Here is a 21,329-nt window from a genome sequence, read left to right on the forward strand (position 1 = left end):
GGAGGGACGGCTCAGGAGGGGAAGACCCTCTATGAGGTGGATTGATTCAGTGGTTGGGCTAATCAGGATGAGTGTGTTAGATGCAGAGCGATTGGCACAGGATATAGCAGGGTTTAGGGCTATTGTACATAGGGTTGCTGTGAGTCGCAAGCGATTCGATAGCACATAACAACAACAACAACAACAACTGTATTTTCTTGTTTTGTTCTGAGGACTGCCTCCTGGCCCAAGCATAGGTTTGGCATTAGCATGATTAAGTGTTGTGAGATTGGTATGGAGAAAAACGTATTTGCAAGATTTTTAACTGAGCACCAGTCTCTTTGGTCTTCTGTATTTTCTGCACCATAGATATCATGTCTGCGGCTGCTGAAGCCTGAGGTGGCATTACTTTATATAAGCCTTGATACTATACTTTTATGCTCTACCAGCCATCTGCTTTTTTTTTTCCTTCTTCTTTTCTTTTTAGGCCATACAGGGCTATTATACAGAATTGAGGTTGTTTTTGTTTTGTTTTGTTTTGTTTTGTTTTTAACAACGCTCCAGACTTTAGCATATTTTAATGAAGGCACATACTTTCTTTTGTACACAGTTTCCTAGATTGCTTGAAATTAACAACCTGAGTGGGTTTAAGCAATTTTAATGGTTCTTACTTAGCATGTACAATCAACACTGGACTCTGAGCTGATTTACACACCCTCAGTTTTACAACATCCTGCAGGGGGAGTGTTTCTCAATTAGGCATAATTTGCAGCCAATAATACATTCAGGTATAGTAGATCCAACTACTTCATACAAAAGCTATTTATATCATCCAATTTTCACCTAGACTTTAATTTTATTCCCACTAATTGCTGTATTATCATATTCTCCTAATACAATTTTAGGTCTTTTCAAAAGTTTATCACTAGATTTCAATATATACACCTCTTTTTATCTAGAAATTTAAAGATCGCAGGCCATTTTACCCACATTTGCACATATGGCCTCAGGCCTTTTTGTGAGAATTGTACCAGAAGACCTTGGCATCCAGTCAATCCATATCTTGATCATTAGCTTAGCTGCTTCACGGGATTCCAGGTGGCAATCCCAAACATTAATTGTCTTATGATTTGGATAAATGGAATTAACTTATCTTTTTTGGTTTGGTGGTCCATAGGAAAGTTTCTGAGAGACTCAGACTCATCAGAGAAACAACTCACATAAATGTAGGAAAACAGGCCAGTTTTGTAGAGACTGGAGGATTGTAGACTATCAGTTGTAGTGTAGCACAAAACACAGGCATCCCCAAAAGAGACCTAACACTGAGATCTTGTGAGCTTATATAATCTTCTAGTAGAATGGGAGTTATAGACCACCCCAATCTTTTTTTTTAAATGCAATATATACTTCAACACAAAAGGAACATTTAATCATTTACTGGGAAAGACAGTTTGAATGATAAACCTTTGATACCACAGATATTCACATCCTAGTAACTAAAAGCTACATCTAAAATCTGGAAATCAATATTTGTGATTGAGAACTAGGGAGTTAGATTTTTCAACATTCTGTAAATTGTAAATATTAATAAAATAAATTAATTCTAGAATGATTCTGTGTTAAAAAAATGAATGTCATTATTACAAATTTTCTGAGTAAATGAAAATGAAAGGCAAAAACAAAAAAAAAAATTAAAAATCCAAGTTATTGCCTCCCTGACTGGAAGAGATTTATATTTGTTCCCATTCCTCAGAAAATGGACCTGACAGAGTATGGAAATTATTGAACAATATCACTAATATGACATTACACTTATAAAAAAAAGTGACTGAAACAGCACATCAACAGAGAACTGCTAGATGTTAGAGGCTGGGTTTAGAAGAGGCAGTTGTACTAGGGATATTATTGCTAATGTCAGATGGATCTTGGCTGAAAGCAGAGAGTCCCAGAGGAATGTCTTTCTGTGTTTCATCTACTATGCAAAGGCATTTGACTGTGTGGATCACAACATACTGTGGCTGACTTTGAGAAGAATGGGAATCCCAGAACATTTGATCGTGCTTATGTGAAACTTATGTTTGGACCAGGAGGCAATTGTCAGAACAGAGCAAGGAAACAGTACATGGTTCAAAATCACAAAGGTTGGATGCCAGGGATGTGTCCTTTCTCCATAACTTTTCAATCTATATGCAGAACATATTATCCAGAGGCTGGGTCTGTGTGGAGGAATGTGGCATCAGGATTGGAGGAAGACTAATCAACAACTTGTGTTTGCAGATGATACAACCTTGCTTGCTGAAGCTGAGGAGGACCTGAAACAGTTGCTACAGAAGGTCAAAGACTTCAGCCTTCAATATAGACTGAAGCTCACAATATCAAGAAAACAAAGATTCTCACCACTGAGCTGATTGGCAGCATTATGATAGATGGTGAAGAGATTGAGATTGCTAATACCTTAATTTGCTTGGCTCTACAATCAACCCTTTTGTACCAGCAGACAGGAAATCAAAAGACTAATTGCACTGGGAAATGTGGACCTCTCCAGAGTACTAAGGGCAATGACATCAGTCTAGAGACTAAGAAACACCTGATCAAGGCTATAGTCTTACTTGCTATGTGTCAGAGAGCTGGAAAATGATTAGAAATGATTGGAAGAGATTTGATGCCTTTGAGCTGTGGTGCTACAGAATAGTATTAACTATACCATGGACTGCTACAAAAACAGTTTTGACCTGGGGTGAAACCAAGCTCGTCCTTGGAGGCTTTGTCTAACGTACTTGGGGCATGTTACAAGGAGAGACCAATCCTTGGAGAGGCATATCTTGCTTAGAAGGGTGGAGAGCCAGAGAAAGAGAGGAAGACCATCAGTGAGATGGATTGATTCAATGATATGGGTAATGAGGGTAGATGTGTCAGAGACAGTAAATTTGGTACACAATACAGCAGGATTGGTATCAGAGCTATTGCACATAGGTTAAGTATGAGTTGCAAGTTAGTCAATGGCACACAACAATAACAAGAAGTCTAATGAGTTTATCATTTTTGTTGGATGACATAAATTGAGTGTAATTCACTGCAGCCCTATCCACAACAAATTTGAGCCTTGTCTCAATTTGTGCTATTACCAAGTTCTCCTACAGTCTTTTTTTTTTTAATAATTTGCACAAAAGAAATTGCCCCTCTTTCTCCATCAGAGCAGCTAATGGCTTTGAGTTGTTTGTGTTTGGGTTAGCGTCATGCTTTTGGGCCACTATAAAAATAAAGAAGGGTGTTAGATCATAGAATTCACAATTCTAATATTGCAATGTTATTATGCAGTTTATTTAGGTTAGATATTTGAGAGTTTAGGAAAGAACAAATCTTAAATTAATGTGACTATAAGTGATGGTAAATAAAATCATATTCAATAATAAATATCATAGTTACTGATAATCCATAATGAAAAAAAATCATCTTTCAATTTTACCTAAATCAAAAGTCAAGGATAAGGCACCCTCTCCCCGTCTGAAATCAGGAAATGATTTATGAGGACATGTGCAAAAACTGTGACGATGACTTTACAGGGAGAAAAATCATATCAAACCAACTTATTTCTTTGACAGATGACTGACCTTCAACAAAAGTGACAGGTATTTAGATAGAATGTAAAGAGAGAAAAAGCATGAGACCTTTTTTTAGGGGTGGAAGGAGATCTAATAATGATTTTTAATTTTGGAAAATTAAGTTATAAAGCCTATCTTACTTTCTGATCTTTTTGAGAATTATTCTCTCAAATGACTTTTTTTTTTTTATAAAATGAACAGAATTATTTCTTTTTTTAAGAAGGAGGTTGTTGTTGTGTAGTGATTTAGTGCTTGTTTGCTAAAATATCAGCCGTTTGAGCCCTCAGCTTCTCTTCTGGAGAAAGGTGCAGCAGGGTATTGTGATGATTAACAACCTTAGAAACATAATAAAACACTTCAAATCTCTACTAAACGGTTGCTGTAAAAGGAAAAGCGACTCAATGAGACGATTACACAATGAATGAATTACATTTTTTATACTTCTAGTGGTTTCTATTTACTTTTTAAATGATTACATTCTGTCAGTAACGCAATGATTAAAGTAAAGGCTATAGACGAAGATCAGAGTTTTAAGTTTACAAACACCTGAAACAGAAGGATGTGACACTCTAGCTCCATAAATATTTGCATATTTTAAATCTTATGGGATAGTTCTATTTTGTCATATATATCTGATTTTTAATTGACAGTAATAATTTTTTTAATTAATTGCACAAAAGAAATTGCCTCTCTTTCTCCATCAGAGCAGCAAATGGCCTAAAAAACCCCACAAAACATTACATGTTAGTGATGTTGTGGAGAAGCAAGAACATTCATTACTTGCTTGTGGAAATGTAAGTTAGTGCAGTCAATATAGAAAGCAGTTTGACAATTTCAAAAAATCTGAAAACAGTTTTCACTTAGGTGACAGTAATTCCACTTTTTGGTATATAGTCAAATAATCTTAAAACAATAATATAAATTCATTTTTAATGAAATGTATTTTTAAAAAGTTGCAAAGAGGAAATTAATGGGTAGGCCAAATATATCACAGGCACAAAATAGAATGTTAATTATCAATAAAGAATCATGATGGCCTAATGCATGGCACTACATGAATGAACCTTGAGATCATTAAACTGTTGTTGTTATGTGCCATTGAGTCACTTACGACTCATAGCGACCCATGTACAACAGCCCTAAACTTTGCCCTGCCCTGTGCCAATCTCACAGTCTCTGACACACCCATCCTGATTCTCCCAGTCACTGAATCAATCCACCTCATAGAGGGCCTTCCCCTCCTGCGTTGTCCCTCCACCCTCCCAAGCATGATGTCCCTGGCCGAGGACCGGTATCTCCTTACAACATGACCAAAGTATGTCAGATGAAGCCTTAGAATCCTTGCCTCCAAGGAGCAGCCGGATGAATCTGTTTGTTTTCTTAGCAGTCCATGGTACTCTCAATACTCTTCTCCAACACCAAAGCTCAGAAGCATCAATTCTCCTTCTATCCTCTCTAATCATTGTCCAACTATTTGATGCATAACAAATGATTGCAAAGACCATGGCCTGTATCAGACGCAGTTTAGTCTCCAGATAGAAACCATTGCTCTTCAGTACTTTAGGGAGGTCCCTAACAGCAGACTTTTAAAACAGTAAAGAATTTATACTGTATGACTACCTAGTTCAGGTGAAAAAAGCAAATAAGTAGAAGTCTAAAGTAATTACCTTTTTCCAGAGGTGTGTGTATAGGAGGGCAATGGAGTAAAGTGACTGTTTACTTAGACTGGATTGAATATATTTTAGTGTTGGAATAATTTGCAAGAAGAGTCAAAATATCTGCACCTCAGTAATTGCGTCCAAGTCACTGTAGTATACTTTTAGATAGGAGTAACTTTTTTTATGCACTGTTATGTGCCAGTTACAATAATTTTTAAAGTATACAGAGAACAATGACAAAAAATGTTAGTGTCATAATGGTGTAATAGAACAAATCTACTCTTTATTCATGGTTAGGAACTAGAATGGTAAGCAATGTTTTAGGTTTATGTTCTGTTACATGATGTAATTAAATAAATAAATAAATAAATAAATGAAATTTTAGATTAACAAATAATTTCAGTCTTTGAATGCAACTTAGTTGACATGTATATCATTTTTTATATACTTATATTTGTCAACATTTTGTTTCAAAGATTTGAAACAAGAGTTAGAATAATAACCTATAATTTCTTTGCATTTTGACATGTTTGTCAGGATTTACATTAATATTATTTCCTAATGAGACCAAAAAGCATTTGACCAAAGAGAACAAGGGATCATTGCAAGGCTTGAAATTCAGAAAGTGCTGTGTTAAGGGTTTTATCTTTTCTACATAGCTCTTCAATTTGCATGCTCAGTAAATCATTCAAGAAGCTGGAATACTTGAAGAAGAATATGACATAAGGTTTGCAGGAAGTCTCATAAAAAACCGGTGGTATGCAATTAACACAATCTTGTTGGAAAAAAGTGAAGATTTGAAGCGGTTACTGCAGAAGAGGAAAACTACAGTAGTCATTCCATATGGATTATATTACAATATAAAAAAATCCTCAGCACGGGATGAATAGGAAACATGTGACAGATGGAGTAAAAATTAAATTCGTCAACAATTTTTTATTACTTGGACCCATAAAAAATCAGAAGGTATGTTCCATTGGGAAAATCTTATCATAGACTTCTCCAAAATTCTAAAGAATAAGAATATCAATTTAAATACTAAAATCCACCTGATTCTAGTAATGGTATTTTAAATTGTTTCATATGCATCTGAAATTGGACAGTGAATAATTGTGGTCAAAGAAGAATCTAAAAAAAAGATTTAATTCCTTTAAGTTATGATATTATTAGAATATTACGTTTACCATGAACTGCCAAAAGAACAAACAAGTCTGTTTTGGAAGAAGTGCAACAAGAGCCCTCCTTAAAGAAAAGGTAGTGAAACTACATTTCATATACTTTGAGTATATTAAAAGGAAAGTCCTTAGGAAAAATAAATCATGTAGTGAAAGCTAGAAGTACGCAAAGAGAGGATAATCTTGAAGGAGATGAATAGACACAGTGACTCTACAGTGTGTTCAAGCATGGCAAAGATCCTAAGTATGAAACATGACAGGACACACTTCTGATCTGTTGTTCACAGGGTCACAATGAGTCCTAGTTTACTTTATGACAACATCCAACAGTAACAAGAACAACAATGAGCATTTGTTTTAACTATTTCCTGCTTCTTAGATAAGAACAGAGATTAATGAAATTAGAGAAGACACTTATTCCAATAAAAATGTTGATCTTTTCTATTATTTTAAGGCTTCCCAAAGTACTTCATGTATAACTCTCAAGGGGACTAACTCTATATTTATTAGAATCCTTCATTCTTAACTCACCCATTATCATTGAGATGGAATCAACTCATAGTTCACCCTCCAATAATAAGTATTCAGAGTGTGTAAATCACATGGTAGGTAGTTGTGGTGCTAGCCCAAATTTGAATTCTTCTAGCCATTACCTTGGTCCCCTCTGGTCTCCAGCTACCTTAACTGCAGACACATCAACAGTTGTGGGACTTAGACAAGTGAGAGAGCGCTTCCCACACTGAGTAGAAGACCTGAGGCAGACAGTCGCCAGACCCTGGTGGTGAAACCCTGGTGGTGGTGGTGGACAGACTGTGCCATTTCTGTGGATTAACTGTGGCTAGGTATAACAGAGGTCTAGAGGAACCCTGAAATATAGGCCACAGTTAAGGTTTAGCTGTGCTTGCTAGAAAATTAAGGAGAAGCTGACTTGTAACACTCTGAGACAAATCTTGCTGCATGATTAAGGAAATAAGAGGCTCCTTGAATTTGTGTTGCTGAACGTCAACCAGAGCCTGGACTAATTGAAGCGCCGTGCCTTGGGACTGCCTAGCTAAACCTGGATTTGCACTGGGTGATACTCTTTGCCTCCTCAACTCTCTAACTTATTTCCTGAACAACCCCATTGTTAGTTCATAACTGTGAGTAAATTCTGTGAGTCAGCAACATATAAATTAGCCTCTTGCTGTTGGTGTGGCTCCAGAGGCACCGTGTGGCTCTTTATCTGCTTTCTGCTCTGCAATGGTGTGGGGCTATGTATTCTCACTCCCTCCGTCCCTTTCAGGTTATGTGCTCCAATGTCTGTTTTCTTCTCTCTAGACCATAGTCCACCTTTCTTCTACAGAGCAGCTGGTGGATTTGAACTACCAGCCTACGTAGGCCACCAGAGTCTCCTTCTCTTATGCTTATTGGACCCTATTTTAATGAACATTTACAGAGAAGTTAGATTTTCATTCATTCATTGTGGCACACTTTACCCTTTCACTCTCCCTTCCCCTCTCCCCAGTTCACTTTTTTTTTTAATATTCATTCGTTGGTAAAAAATTACCTATGTACTCTCCCTCTCCCCCCTGTCATCTTTGCAATGACACATCTCTTATTTTGGGTTGTTGTTGTATGTATAATGCCTAATCATATATTCATTTTAGACAGTTCTTTCTGAGTGAAATATCTCAGTCACAGAAGGACAAATAGCATCACTGTTATAAAGCAGGTCTGATACGGGGAGTTGGGAAGAGAGTAGGATAAGAGTGGATAGATAATGACCATTGCATTGGAACAGCTGAAAGAAATAACTGGTCCTGAATTTAAAAACTCTTGTTTTCCTACTTAGTCACCTACAAGTTTGTGTTTGGTTTTTCCTTGGGTGGTTTTTGTTTTGTTTTGTTTTTGTTGTCTTGGTTTTGGATATTTTTTGTTTGTTTGTTTTGTGTGTGTGTGTATAGATATATCCAATAAGAAGCTAACGTCTTCATGGTAAAAATGGCAGTCTGTCTGACTTGTGCTGACCTGTTTGGTGAGAAATTGATCCCTGAAATTCAAGCTTCCCTGAGTGTCCAGAATTCTAATATTGGTTCTCTAAAACTTCGTGATGCTGCGAGTCTTCCTGCTTAGCTGCCACTTTATTCTCAGATTTGTAAACTCTCATCACGCCTTGTTTATAATGAGTACCTAAATTACCTGAAAGAAAACGATAGTATGGATTTTTTAGTGCATGATATTGAATTTACTTTTAACTGAAGGATAGTGGACCTTAAAGTGCTGACTACCTTAGTTAATTTGCTGTTACACATAATTTCCATGTCCTCAGTAAGGGATTTAATATCTGTGAGATATGCCATGGCAGTGTAAGTATGTTTTTATATTAACTTAAAAGATGTTTTTACAGGTTAAGAGCTTTTATTATTTTTATGTTTAACAATTCTTGGTAGGGAGCTCTGGTGGCCTAGTGTGTAAAGAGTTATACTGACAATCGAAAGTCAAGTTGTTTGAATCCACCAACTGCTCTGTAGAAGAAAGTTTGGGAGAAAGATTCTCCCATGTGATTTATAGACTCTGACAAGCCACTAATAAGTCAACTATGATTCTGTTCTGAACTGACAGCAATGAATGAATGAGTGAATTCATTTTTTAAAAATAAATTTTAAAATGTCATCAAAATTCTTACTTGCTTCTATTTGGCCCATTTTTTCATTTAAGTATGTCATATTGGTGGTTTTAACATCCCTTGAGAAACTACAATCTTAAAAATTAACTTAATGCTAAAACAACCTATGAGACTGACTGATGTAGTAATCAAATTAAACTTCATGGACTTTCCAAAATCTAAAAATGTGTTACAAGCATAAACTACTTAAAATACTTGAGTAGTATTTTCTGTATACATTATGGCTTAACCAGTTGAATGAATATGAAATAGCTTTTTTGCCATTTAATTATCAGTCTTTTTTTACAAATAATATGTTCTTATTTTTATAAAAATACCTACTTCTACAACGTAACATTTAGTAAAACATTGTAAGAATCATAATTATTATAATAATATAATTAGTTAATTGAATATCAAGTGAAAAAATATTTTATTACTCATTGCTTTTAAAATAAATGTTAATAAATTACTATTTCTCTGGATTTTTCTAACTTAACTTACCACATCCTAATAAATATAGGCAATATATGTTTTAATTTTTTTGCTAAGACACAAAATTTAAAAATATCCATTTAATTAATTTAAAATAATCTAAAATGTATTTCTTGAATTTTAGTAAATGGCAAAATTGAAACAAAACAATCATTTTCAACGTAACATTCTCAAAGTTTGTGTCTAGATCTGGACTGGCAGTGTCAATTTCTTACGTGATCTTTCTTTTGTGGTTCACAGATTGTCGGCAAACAGCCATTCTCTGACACCTCAAAGTGACATGGACTCTAGTAGCTCCGAAGAATTCTATCAGGCAGTTCATCACGCAGAACAAACTTTCAGAAAAATGGAAAATTACTTGAAGCAACAGCAACTCTGTGACGTTATCCTCATTGTTGGGAACCGAAAGATCCCCGCACATCGGTACAGTGGTCTTTATTTATTGGTCAAATGTTGCTGTGCTTTTACAAGTGATAGATTGATTCTAGAGATTGAAAAATATTTGACAATAATTGCCAACCTGAGAAACTACATTTCCAAGCAAACTTAGGTGTCTTTTTACAATTTTGTTTTCTTTTTCACTTGCAAGGAAGTTATGTACCTTAAGTAGTTCATTTTACTTTAAAAAGGCACATGACAATTCTATTTTAAAAGGTAAAATTCTTATAACTACATGGTATCAATGGACAGAAGTACTCCTTATTATCTGGTTCAATCAATTATAATTTAGGTGGATGTGCTTTGCCTAAGATTTGAATTGAAGTATATTTCTCTGCCAATTTTAAAAGAAAATTAGGCTACATTTGAGACATATTATTTGCTCCAAATAAGACATTCAGAGTACTTTAGAAATGCATTTTTCTTTCTCTTTCACTGAAAAGAGTCTAACTTATGATGTCGGTCGATGCATTCAGTAGACTACAACCCATAGTAACTTTCTGAAAACCAGATCTGGCCTTGCCCTGTCCTGCATGGCCCCATGATTGTTGATATGCTCAAGCCTATTGGTACAATCACTAGGTCAGTTCATCTCGTTGAAGATCCTTATGCTAAAGGCCTATGAAGGCTAAAGCATTAGCACCTTATTACTAAAACTCTAGAAATTTGGTACTAATTGTGTATCTTCTAAAATGTTTCTTTAAATTTTAAGCAGAAAGAGTACTTAATTGAGATGCCATTTACTTCCAAGAGTTGAATATATGTGGAAGCAGCCTCAGACTTTCTTGAAATAAATCACATTTCTTACTATAAATATTAAAGGATTAAAAGTAAGATAAAGTATCCAAGGACAAAGGGACATTTTCAATATTTTCCCCTACTTCATATTGTTAAATTTAAATGGAATTATCTGGATGTTATGTATTCAACTATGTGTGAAAACCTGGAAGATTTGGCATTATTTATTGCCTTAGAACATTGAACTGAGTATTACTGAATATTGAATTGATTCTGAACATTAAGGTGTAAAAGCTGAAGTTCTAATACTCGAAGAATATAAGAAGACAAATTTGATACTGAATAACTAATCAGTCATTTATGCTTTTAATCTACCAGCTAGCTATGGCACAAATGTCGATATATTGTTTATGATAATTTAAATTCCAAAATGCTGAAGAAAGAATTTTTTTTTTCTTCAAAGAGAAAAGCAAACTGAGGGGAGGGGTGGGTAGGAAGGAATGTGCACAACAAGTATGAATGGAAGTCCAAAGTCTCTGTAAACTTTCATTAAAATGAAAACAAACACAAAAAGTTTATTATTTTAGAGAACTCTGACGGCCTAGTGGCAAGAAGCTACACTGCAATCCTGAAGACATGGGGTTCAAGGCCACAAGATGCTCCGTGGGAGAAGGATGGGCAATCTCCTCCGTTGCAGTTAACTGCCTCTGAAAACCAGCTGGAGGGTCAGCTATGAGTCAGTTCCAACTCTATGGTACACAAGAACAACAACAACATTATTATTATTTTATGATTACAGTTTGAGAAAGTAATTAATGCAAGTAGTAGTCATCATTATGTTGAACATTTTATTGTAGTGTTTTAGTAAAAATTATGATTATTCTCTGTTTTTAAATTTCTAACATCTCAAATTTCAAAATATTGTTGCTTAAATTAATGCTAGAAAATCTTAAGATTGTGTCCTTATTATCACTTAAAGTTTTAAATTTTAATAATTATGCAGGTTAATGTTGACTTTTTCTTAACTTTCTCCTAGAATTTTGAATGTATGTAATCCATCTGATTAATATAAAATGGTTTAGTTAATATCTATTATGTTTAAAAAAGGACTTTGAAATTTAGTTACCACTTTAAAACAAAACAAAGAGAGCTCTGGTTGGCAGAGTTCATAGCAAGTGAACCTGCTATCAAAGGCTGAACTTCACTAAAGTCTTCCAATTATCAGAGAAGTTCAACCTTTGATAAATAGATCAGTCTGCACATAAAATTTGCTCAAGTCCATACTTTCTATCAATCAAGTCCGTACTTTCCAACCACTATTCCTTCCCCATTGTTTCCAACTTTTGTCTTCCAGTCCCCAATAATTATGAATACATCTTAACTGCATATTTTGTCAAATTAGAACCGCATAAGTTGTTAAAATCTCTGTCTCCTCTTTGTCTTTAGGTGTTGGTGCATATGTTTGAATAATATTCATATTAACAGGTTTTCCTTGGCTATGCAGAATCAGGATGGATGGTGAAAAGATTGAGATTGTTCACAGCTTTGGTTTACTTGGCTCTACAGTCAACACTCTTGGCACCGGCAGCCAGGAAATTAAAAGATGTATTGCAATGAGAAAGTCTGCTGTCAGGGACCTCTCAAAAGTACTGAAGAGCAGTGATGCCACACTGGAGAATAAGGTGCAGCTGATACAGGCCATGATCTTTGCAATTGCTTGCTATACATCAGAGAGCTGGAAAATGACTAGGGAGGATAGGAGGACAATTGATGCCTTTGAGCTGTGGTGTTGGAATATTGAACATACCATGGACTGCTAAGAAAATGAACAGGTTCAAACTGGAGAGGTCTAAAACAGGATGTTCCTTGGAGGCAAGGCTTCTTCTGACATCCTTTGGACCTGCTGCAAGGAGGGACCTTGAAGACCGGTCCTTGGAGAGGGACATCATTCTTGGAAGGGTTGAGGGACAGCACAGGGAACAAAGACACTCTATGAAATGGATTGATTCAGTAACTGTCATACCTCTAAAATCTAACCATTAAAACAACCAGGCATACAAACATCAGAGTACAGGACACACTTTTCAGACCACAGCTGAGGTCAATGGTGGCACAGCAGCGTGGGTTCCTGGATGGAGGTATTGGCACAGACTGTGTTTCAGCTGCATTTTTAGTGCTGGTTCTTCGTACAAGCCCAAGGTCTCAAAAGGACCCTCTAGTCCACATTGATGTCTGCTTGGTGCCCATAGAAATCCACTGAAGTTCAATAGGGTACTCCTGAATGAATTATCTTCTTTTTCTAAAAAGAAGTCATTTTACTTTTCCCCCTTTGATGCCACTTTAAAGCTCTGTATTTGACAACTATTAATTTTCAGCAGCAGGTGAGGTATTTGTCTTTATATAAAGTAAACATTACCAGAGATCTTCCAGCATTGTCTGATACCCTATCAGCTATGAAAAACACTTATTAAAAGTATACTTCTCTTCAAGAATGTACCAATGGTCAGATAAGAAAAATGTCTAAAGTACTAGGGAATAATAGTTGTAATCAACTGCAAGATAACTGATTTCAAATGCAAGATATAATTAAATCAGGAGCACATATGACAATATAATGAAAAGGTTTTCAGAATAGTTAGTCTAAAATCAAGTAATAGAAAATAGTAATCATGTTAATTTAGATAATAATAATAATATAGTAGTAATAATAATAGTAAAAATAGGAATTATGAATGTATTATTGATCTTTTTAATAATTTCATCTGCATCTATCAGCTAAATAATGAGACAAGTGATTGCCCTTGTATTAAGGTGTCTGACAAGAGTACTGCATGTCCCATGAGTTGCCCAAAGAAAAGACAGGTATATATGTCTTGGATAATGTTCAACCGGGGTACACCTTAGACACAAGGATGTTGAAGTTTTGTCATGTATACTTGTTGCCCTTATACTTGCTTATACTTACATAGCATGTTGTTAGGTGGGGGCTCATCCCTGGAAATGGACATCATACTTAGAAAAATAGAAGTTTACAGAAATAAAGACACTCAGTAAGATTTATTTACACAGTGACAGCAGCAAATGGTTCAAATATGCCAGAGGTGATGAAGAGAGAACAAAATAAGTCAGGGTTCAAATCTGTTGTTCTTAGAGTTTCTATGAGTCTTACTCAACTCAGTGGCACCTAACAACAACAAAAGGATATACACAAGGAGCCCTGATGGCTTAGGGTGCAACATACATGCTGTTAACTAAAAAATGAAAGGTCAACAGTGCAAACCCACCAACTACTTCTTGGAAGGAAGATGACAGTTATTCTCTATGAAGATTTGCAGCCTAAATGGAGACTCACTATGATTTGAAATAGATTCGATCAACACCTAACAACAACAAGATTGCAGTGAGCAAGTAATGTATATGTGTAAAAATTATGATTAGATGAAAACAGAAGTTTATAAGAAATTATGAAGGGTGAAAAAGTGGAAAATTTGCAAAATGTTAATGCAAATCCTTGACACTGGAAGACAAAAAATTAAATCAATAGTAAAAATAAATAAAACCAGCAGACTGCTGTATGTTATACTGTTAATAAGAGTCAGAAATGACTGGAAGACAATGATTTTTAGATGGCAAATATACACCAGTACTTGCAAAGGGAAGTAAATTCTTACATTTTCTATCTTCAGAATAATAAAAATCTGTTGTTGTTATGTGCCATTGAGTTCCCCACAGCTCATAATGACTCTTTGTACAATAGATATGAACTTTACCCTATCCTGAGCCAGTCTCACTATTTCTGACACACTTATACCCTTACCCCCATTATTATGTCAGTTGATCTTGTCCTGAGTCTTCGTCTCCTGAACTGTACCTCCACTCTTCCAAGCATGATGCCTTTCTGCAAGGACTAGTCCTTCTTAACAATGTTACCAAAGTGTTGTGGCTAATCTTGAGAAGAATGGTAATCACAGAACACTTGATTGTTATAATGTAAAACCTATACTTGGACCAAAAAACGGTTGTAAGAACAGCTCAAGGTAATATTGTATGGTTCAAATTCAAGAAAAGAGTACATCAGGGATGTGTCATTTCTCCATACCATTTTCAAACTATGTAGAACAGATCATTTGGGAGCCTGGATTTAATTAGGAAGGGTGTGGCATGAGAATTGAAGGAAGACTCATCAACAACCTATGATATTCAGATGACACAACCTTGTATGATGAAACTGAGGACATGAAGTGTTTGCGGCAGAAGGTCCAAGACTGTAGTCTTCAATATGGACTGAAGTGCAACATCAATAAGACAAAAATTCTCACCACTGCGTCAATTGGCATCACCATGATGGGTGAAGAATATATTGAGGTTGTTAACAATTTCAGCTTACCTCAACTCCACAATCAGCACTGTTGACACCAACAGTCAAGAAATCAAAAAGCAAATTGCATTGGGGAAATCTTTTGTTAGGAACCTCTCCAAAGTGCTAAAGAGCAGTATTGTCAGTCTAGAGACTAAAGTACACCTGATCCACGCCATAGTCTTCACAATTACTTGCTGTCTATCAGAGACTTAAGGATTACAAAAGAAGAATCAATGCGTTTGAGTTGTGTTGCTGGAAAAGAGTGTTGAGCACGGACCACTAGAAGAATGAATAAGTCTGTCTTGGAAAGTATGAAATCTAATTTCTTATGGAGGTAAGGATTTTGAAGATCATAAAAACTTAGGTTTGGAAGTGTTATTGTAGTATGCTGTCAAGTCTGAAATGATTCATAGACCTCCAGTATGTTTTCAGAAGCAGGTTGCTCTTCAGAGGCAAGGATTTTGAAGCCCCATCATTTTTAAAGGTGGCATGCTTTAAGTAGATTGTCAAAAGGTACCAATCCTGGGAGAAGTACATCATGCTTGGAAGGAGAGATGGTCAGCGCAAAAGAGGAAGACCCTGGGAAAGATGAATTAACACAATTACTGTGGCAAGAGGGTACGGTGTGTCAGAGATGAGGAGGTTGGCTCAGGATAGGAGAAGATTCAGAGCTATTGTTGGAAAGGTCTCTATGAGTCATAGTCAACTAGATGATACATAAGAAAAACAAGGAAACTTGAATAAATTCATCTAAATTGTGTGCTTGGTAAATAAATGGTAGGAAACAATTCAAATTCAGGAATTTTGACTACAGCAAGAATGTTTTTAACCACTTAAATTGTTGGATTATCAACACTTTGAAAATGTTACAACTAAAAATATACAAATCATAGTCAAAGAAGAGTCTATCTAAATGATCTGGGAAGCTATTTTAGTTGATCCATACATAAAATGATGGCTGTATGAATATAGAACAATAGAGGAATAGAAAATAAAATGTTCTAAATTAGATTCTCTGGGAGTAGAGCCTGAGATTGGAATTCACAGCTATAATTTACTGAAAACTGTCCTCGGGCTAAAGAAAAGTAGGATAGTAGTTGAAATTTGGCCATGCCAGAGGAAAGAGCAAACAAAGATCATCATCACTGTGAAGCCTTGCTTTGGTGTCACCTCGTTATGAAGCTCTGCACTATAACTTACTCCAGAGCTTGTCACACTTGACAGCATTGTGTACCTCAAATGTACTAGTTACTGATACTAAGTTCACTTTCAAGATAAAAATAAGGATATTTGATTTTCATAATTTGTTCTGCTGAGAAATGAGTACTGAGAAGCAATAATGTCAGACATGCCCCCATCCTTCCACATCTCCTTCCATTTATTTCAAAACCAATCTTTTTTATTTGTTTGTTTTACTTGACTTACTGATTCTAAAATCCAATGTGATAGCTCATAGAATCATATTAAGAAAGACAAAAGGCTTCAGGTTGGCATCAAGATACAGTTACTCAGTCATGACAAATTCGAAAACATCCTTACAGGCACTTCAACTTTGAACCTTGTTGCTATAGGTCAGTGTTACGAAGCTCTCAGTCCTAAAATTTATAGCTCTCCTCCATTCTCCTGTCCTCAAAAAATCTTGGGCAAAATTCGTCGTTCTGGCTCCATGAAGTAGCAGTCTCAGGGCCAGTTGTCTCAAGTCTCTGGTTCTCTTTTGGGTCTGCTTGGCTGCTACCCTGCTCCCATAGGCCCTGGTCTGATGTTACAAGAATTTCTGGCACCAAAAGATGTGTTGCTGCATTACCTTGCTTTATCATTGCTGCTGGTGAGACTCTTAAAGTCTGCTTCTAAATCCATTCAAGTTCATGTTGAGATGAGGCAATCCCTTTATGAATCGGTGAGGTTATCCAACCCCCTTGTGGATAGATTCACACATTCTGTTCACATATGCCCACTCACCCACATGACAAATTCAGTCAAAATCCAGGGAAACCACTCTGAACAGTAAATCCTTAACACCACAAACTACTATTTGTAGAAGCTGGGGAATAAGATCAGGTAGGCAGGAATACATATGCTTTTTTTTTGGAAGTGAGGCAGTACTTGTTGAGTAAATCTCTAGTCCAGGGAGAGTTTGACACTAGTAGCTGCTGATATCATTGCTACTAGGGTAAGAATATGCTTCCTAAGTGGGTCTTAGAAGGGCACTAACAAAAGTGCTAAAAAAAGATGTATTTCGTGTTATATTGATACTTATATCAAAGAAGTAGATCACTGAAGTAGAAAGAAACATAACTGAAGACTGTATAGTTACCACTCTGGAAATTTAGCATAGTCGTAAGTATTCATTCACGCTATTGGGGAGATAGAGACACAGAGACTACATTAAACTGCATCAGTGGTTTCTTAGGCTGTCATCTCTATGAGAGCAGATCTTCAGGTCTATTCTCCCTTGAACTGCCAGATGTGTTTGAAATATTAAACTTTGGCTGGAGCATTTAACCACCATTCCATTGGTGTATCTGTTAGAAACAAATAAGTAAATTTATTTCCATTTTTTAAATTTAATTCAAAACACACTAAATGCTCTTGTGATTTTTAAAAAGCCATTGTGATATGCCCTATAAGGATTATTCTAAAGTGTTGGCACTTAAGAAAAAATATAGAAGACAAAGTAAAATGAAAGGTAGGGCAATAAAGTATGATAGAGTAAGAGTGGGCAGAGAAGTTAATAAATATGAAAAGTAAAGAAAATTTGAGAAAGTGTGTGCTGCTTTAGCTAAGAAGGGAATTAAAGAAGGAGAGGGAGGTTAGCAATATCAAGCACTGCAATAGATGAGAATGGGATACAGAAGAGTTTAATAAATTTAGAAGGTAATACATTTGTGATGAACTAAATAGGAAATTTCAGAGTCACTTTATTTATTTACTATGTATTTTTACTTACTGCTCCTCTTGCCAAATATATACATATTAATAACATATTAATATATTATTTCCTGTCATGCATTACATCTTTCTAAAATCTAGATCAAATTGTATGCATTGCTAAACTTAAACACAGTGTATAATTCTTCTGAAGTTCTCTTATGCAGCTGTACTTATGAGGTATGTTATAGCTGATGGAGACGTTTCATGTGATTATTTAAGATGCAGTTCTGTAGACCACATACTTTCTTCCCAAATATACAGTTTTGACTTTCTCACAGATTTTATGTGGAAAAGACTATACCAGTTAACTTTATGTTACAACATATTTTATGTCCTCTAGATTTATTATAGTTTTTGTTTATACAATAATATTATCCAGTTCCTTTGATGAATCTTATAATTTGAAGTACATTAGTTTAATTGTTAAGTTCTGTCACAGTTAAAGATCTCCATAAATTAAGAATTTATCACATTTTAAAGGTAAGCATTCAAGCATTGTGAGACTTAATATTTAAAAAGTTTTTAAAATTGTGAATCATATAAAACACTTCATTAATAAAAATATATATGATATGTAAGGACATTTTTAGGTGAAATAATTTGTTTTTGTTGAAATTGTCTTTATGACATCCCTTCGTTTTTATGGTATATAACAGAGAAACTACATAGTTGGTTTGGAAAAGACTTAAACTTTCTGATAAGAAAGGCCTTTATTTTTCTGTTAATCCTTCTAAAGTTAGAAAGAATATTAATATAAAGTTTGTCTTATTATAGATTGAAGCACCAAATCCATATTTTTTCACATGTACCCATTACTTTAGCACTTTTACATACTATCTTGAATTATTCTTCACCAACCATGAAAATTATTATTTTTCCAAGTGCATCTTTGAATAAACACACAGAAGACTTGACGACTTTGAGTTGTGGTGTTTGAGAAGAGCACTGACTATCCCATGGACTGCCAAAAGAACAGATGCGTTGAGGAAGTGCAGCAGATTTCTCCACACCAGCAGAGATGACAAAGCTTCATCTCACTTCTTCTGCATATGTTGTTATGAGAGGCTATCCTTGGAAAAAAAAATCATATGAAGGAAGATAGAAGGTCAGCAAAAAAGAAGAAGAATTTCAATGAAAGGACTGATGCAGTTAGAGCATTCCGGGGCTCAAGTATGTCAAAGATGATGAGGATGGCACAAAATGGAACAAGTTTCAGAGCTGTTGTTCATTCTGTCACTATAAGTCGTACTCAACTCAATGGAAACTATTAAGAACACGTTGTTGTTGCTGTGTATTGTAGAGTCTGAACCAACCCATAGCTGACCCTTAAGCAGGTTTTCAGAGACAGTTAATTGCACAAGAGATTACCCATCCTTCTCCTGTGGAGTGGCTAATGGCCTTAAACCATGTGCCTTAGGGATTGCAGCACAGCTTCTTGCCACTAGACCACCAGAGCTCCCTATTACATAGAAGAATTAGTATCTTTGAATGGAAGTGTTGGTGAAGAGTATTAAACAGGAATGGCCAAAACAATGAATGCATCTGTCTTGGGAACAGTGTGACTTTGGTTACTATCAAGAATAGTGAGCCTTCATTTCACATTATTTTATGTATGGTGTCATGAGGTACAAGACCATGAAGGAGAACATCAAGTTTGGGAAATTATGGCATCAAAAGAGCAGCATTTTCTCTAAGTCAAGGACAAGAAAGAACCGGAAGGCTGGATAAAAAGAAATAGCTCAGGGAGGAAAATGGGCAGTACTAATATTTCAGGGCCTATATTCAATGTCGTAAGATAATTATGAATGAATCATTGTTTGGGAAGTTAATTCACTATGCATACTTTCACTGTAAAAACAATACAATTGTTCAAAAAAGGAACAGTTTCAAAAAAGGAACAGTTTTAATAAGTTTGTGACTGTTATAAAATTATTAGCTTAAAATTGATCTTAAGACTCGAAGTACTTTCTGAATAAATGCTGATTTTAAATAAATTAATAATTAAATAAAACAATATAAATTACTGGAAAAAAGATACATTGTAAACATTTGTAGCACACAAGTAAAAGAGTGTTTAGATTTTCATATTTTTATGCAATTGTAGAAAAGTGTTCTTGTTGTTGTTAGGTGCCATCTGGTTGAGCGCCATGAACAAATATCTGAACCCCGTTCTGTGCTGTGTCATCCTCACACTTCCTGACACACACAAGCTTATTGAAGACGTTACCTTGTCAGTTCACCTGGTTGAGGGTCTTTTTTTTCCTTCAACAGTCCTTTACCCTTTGCAACATCATGTGCCTCTCCGTGGAATAGCACCTCCTAGCAATCAATATGTCCAAAGTATGTGAGACAAAGCCTCATGATTCTTACCTCCAAAGAGTAGTCTGGCTGCACTCTCTCCAAGATATATCTACTTGTTTTCTTGGCCATCCATGAAATGTTCAGTGCTCTTCCCCAACATCACAGGTCAAAGGCATCAATTCTTTTTTTCTGTCATCCTTATTCTTTGTCCAGTTCTCAGACGCATAGCGAGTAATCAGAAAGAACATGGTCTGAATCAGACTCACCTTAGTCCTCAAGCTGACATCACTACTCAATAATTTGGAAAGGTCCCTAATTGAAGATTCTCCCACTGCAGTGTGTCTCCATATTTCCTAACTATTTGTACCAAGGGTGTTAATTGTGGATCCAAGCAAGATGAAGATGTTGACAGTTTCAATCTCCTCTCCATCCATCTTGCCACTGCCTATTGGTCCAGTGGTAAGAATCTTTGTTCTCTTGATATTGCAAAACAATCCATACTGATGGCTGCATTCCTTAATCTTCTGAAACAAGTGCTTCAAATCCTTCTCACTTTCAGCAAGCAAGCTTATGTCATCTGCAAAACACAGGTTAGTCTCTTTCCAAACCTGATGCCACAGCCCTCTTCATAGAGTCCAGCTTCTTGGATAATTTGCTCAGCATATATATTGAAACAGATAAAGAGACAGAATACATCCCCGATGCACTCCTTTCCCAATTAAAACCGTGCAATACTCTCCTGTTCCATTTGCATAACAACCTCCTGGTCCAGGTATAGGTTCCTCTTGAGTAAAATTGAGTGTTCTGGGATTCACATTCTTCTCAATGACAGCCACAGCCTGTCATGATCCACACAGTCATTTTGGAAGTCTTAGCAATAGCAATAAGACAAGAGAAGGGAATAAAAGGTATCCAAATAGGCAAAGAGGAGGTAAAATTATCCCTCTATGCTGATGACATGATAGTATACTTAGAAAACCCTAAAGACTCAGCAAGAAAACTATTGGA

The 21,329-nt window shown here is 35.7% G+C and overlaps 1 protein-coding gene across 2 annotated transcripts in view; it reads left to right on the forward strand.

The window, feature by feature from the left end:
- The window catches only part of KLHL1 (kelch-like family member 1), a 544,822-nt gene that overhangs the window by 174,070 nt on the left and 349,423 nt on the right, over positions 1-21,329 (forward strand). The window contains exon 2 of one of the 2 annotated variants that reach the window (XM_006882714.1): positions 9,794-9,976. The exons of the other annotated variant lie outside the window; for it this stretch is intronic. Coding sequence (XP_006882776.1) covers positions 9,794-9,976 — 183 coding nt within the window. The remainder of the gene's footprint in view (positions 1-9,793; positions 9,977-21,329) is intronic. 2 annotated transcript variants of the gene reach the window in all.

Source organism: Elephantulus edwardii, unplaced genomic scaffold (assembly GCF_000299155.1).
Source record: "Elephantulus edwardii isolate Elephantulus edwardi_28Jun2011 unplaced genomic scaffold, EleEdw1.0 scaffold00023, whole genome shotgun sequence".
In the NCBI taxonomy this organism is placed as follows: Eukaryota; Metazoa; Chordata; class Mammalia; order Macroscelidea; family Macroscelididae; genus Elephantulus; species Elephantulus edwardii.